This window comes from Egretta garzetta, unplaced genomic scaffold, assembly GCF_000687185.1.
Source record: "Egretta garzetta isolate BGI_Z169 unplaced genomic scaffold, ASM68718v1 scaffold384, whole genome shotgun sequence".
NCBI classification, from domain to species: domain Eukaryota; kingdom Metazoa; phylum Chordata; class Aves; order Pelecaniformes; family Ardeidae; genus Egretta; species Egretta garzetta.
Window position 1 is genome coordinate 848,260 of NW_009259496.1, and position 2,182 is coordinate 850,441.

At 48.5% G+C, this 2,182-nt stretch overlaps 1 protein-coding gene across 7 annotated transcripts in view; it reads right to left on the reverse strand.

The window, feature by feature from the left end:
* WDR7 (WD repeat domain 7) overlaps positions 1-2,176 on the reverse strand; it is a 147,125-nt gene extending 144,949 nt beyond the window's left edge. For 5 of the 7 annotated variants that reach the window (XR_004841811.1, XM_035892947.1, XM_035892943.1 and 2 more), the window contains exons 1-2: positions 1,730-2,176; positions 594-1,614 (exon numbers count right to left, since the gene is read on the reverse strand). Coding sequence is in view for 5 of the 7 variants with exons in the window: in XM_035892947.1 (XP_035748840.1) it covers positions 594-598 (5 nt within the window). In the remaining 2 variants the exon portion in view is untranslated. The remainder of the gene's footprint in view (positions 1-593; positions 1,615-1,729) is intronic. The other 2 variants (XM_035892942.1, XM_009637400.2) reach the window with 2 other exon arrangements.
* Between the last annotated feature and the right edge of the window lie 6 nt (positions 2,177-2,182).

Sequence of the window (2,182 nt, forward strand, 5' to 3'; positions counted from 1 at the left end):
GGCAACAGCGGGTGCGGGCTGCTGGAGGCACGGGGCGTGAGGTGGTACTGACACTGCAGATCGGGCAGGGAGAGCACTGGGGTTAGCTTCTATTTTTATTCTATCTTGGAACGTGCATCATACAAACATTTCGCCCATCGCTCCTCATTTTTGTCCCCTCACTGCTTCTCAGCATTTATGCCTCCCTATTTTTTCAGTTATCACCACACTCACTTCGCTTTATAAGAAACCAAGGTATCGGGAAACTGGAAAAAAAAAATAAAAATATGTAATTCCTGTCTGCAAAAGAGAAGTGTCATCCCCCGACTGTCACAAAACCTAGCCAATAACAAAACCAGGACAATTTTTAAGTTAGCACATTTTGGGGAAATTCCTACTCTACACGTTTGCCAGCTTTTCGGGGAAATAAAGCAGAGATCTTGGAGACCACCACCTGCACAAGCCGTTTGTTCTCCGGGCCTCGCCAACGGACCGTGCTAAGAACAAGGTGCGGTGGGTTATCAACTTTCTTCCTTTGTTTTCTTTGCGACCGAAGCAACGTTTTTACTGTCAGCTTTTTGTACGTGTGGATAATTGGTTTTCGTTACATGCACATCATCAAAGATGCTGATGCTAACGGCGGTTCGGTGGTGGTGGTGTTTTTCCTATCGGCTGTTTAACAGTGTACATCAATACATCACAGCTGTTCAGGAGAGGAAGGGAAAATCGGTTCTGCAGTTGAAACTGGAGAGATCATTTTCTCTTGGCCAGAAGTAATTAAAATAGTGAAATTAGCTCACAACTCGCTTTACTATATGTTGGCACATAACTCATTACCTATACGGGGACTCGGTATCAGATACGTTCCGTACCACCAGTTCCCTAAAGACAAAGCAGCTCCAAATTTGTAGTGCTGTTGAATTAGGAAGCGATTTCAGTTCAACTGTGGAATATAAAAGTACGGATAAACGTTGTTAGTGTGTTGGTGTATTTTTGATGGCGAGAGCAATGCGGAGGTCTATGGCTGTAGCTGTGCAGAGATCTGCAGATGACACACAGCCACGTGACGGCTGGCAAGCGAGGACGGGTACCCTGCCATCCAAGAAGAACAGATGCCTGTCTGTAACAGCAGCCCATTTAGCATGTGAATTACTTTCAGCTGGGAGAACGGAGATTCTCCAGTTGTCCTACAGTAATAAATTCCTGAAGCCAATGTTGGTCAAAGTCATGCGGCATTATAGCACAACAGGAGGAGGCAGTTTTTCTTGCTCTCGTGTTTAGAGAGATTGTTTTAAACTAGCTGCTATAAAAGGCTCAAGGATGTTTTCTGAGTTGCAGAAGGCATTAAGTTTTCTTAAAATAAGGTGCTAATAAAAATGTTAAATGTTTTCATTTTGTTAAATGCTAATTATACTGCTTCTATCTGTGTTACCAACACACATATTAATGAGAAGGCTCAGGGAGGCGCCTTTACGGAAGGGGAATTTTACTGAAGGGTGGTCGCAGCCTGGGTTGGGGTTCCCAGTAAGGTCCCCATCCTTGGAGGTGCCCGGAACCGCCTGGGCACGCCCGCAGCAGCCGGGGCCAGAGCAGCCTCCCAGGCACCTTGCCGCTGCAGCAGTTCCTGGTTCTGCCCTGTTACAGTACACAACACGCGTTAGCGAGCTTCGGATGCAGCAGGTGACCCTGCCGGGGAGGCAGGATGGGGTATTTTGACAACCGAGTGAGCATCTTTGCTGACTTTGCACACCTGATACTAGCAGTCTGAGAGGCAGCTTCGCCAGCCAGCGTTCGTCAGCATTGCTCCTCTCGTCCTCAAAAATCACAGCGGAGCAGGAAGACCTACTTTCCTCTGTTTCAACTCTTATTAACAGAAGACTTGCAGGATAAAACACGGCTTACTTTTAATTCCACGGTTCTGTCTCGAACTGGTTCTGGCCAAGGCCTTGGCGGTGGAGCAGGAAGGCCGTGCACGGGCTCTCCCCCCCATTCCTGAGGAGGGATGGCGTCTAGCCCCTTCCCAGCCCGGCCAGGCTCCCTCGCTGCTCCCGGCTGCGATATCCAACCTTCCTCCCGCCGGCAGGGCTAGGTTCCTCCTTTAACGGTTGGAGTTGATGCTCTTAAAGGTGTTTTACCAACCTAAACGAGTCTATAACTGCCCTCAGCCGCCTCAAACCAAGATGGCGCACCTCACCTCCCGCCA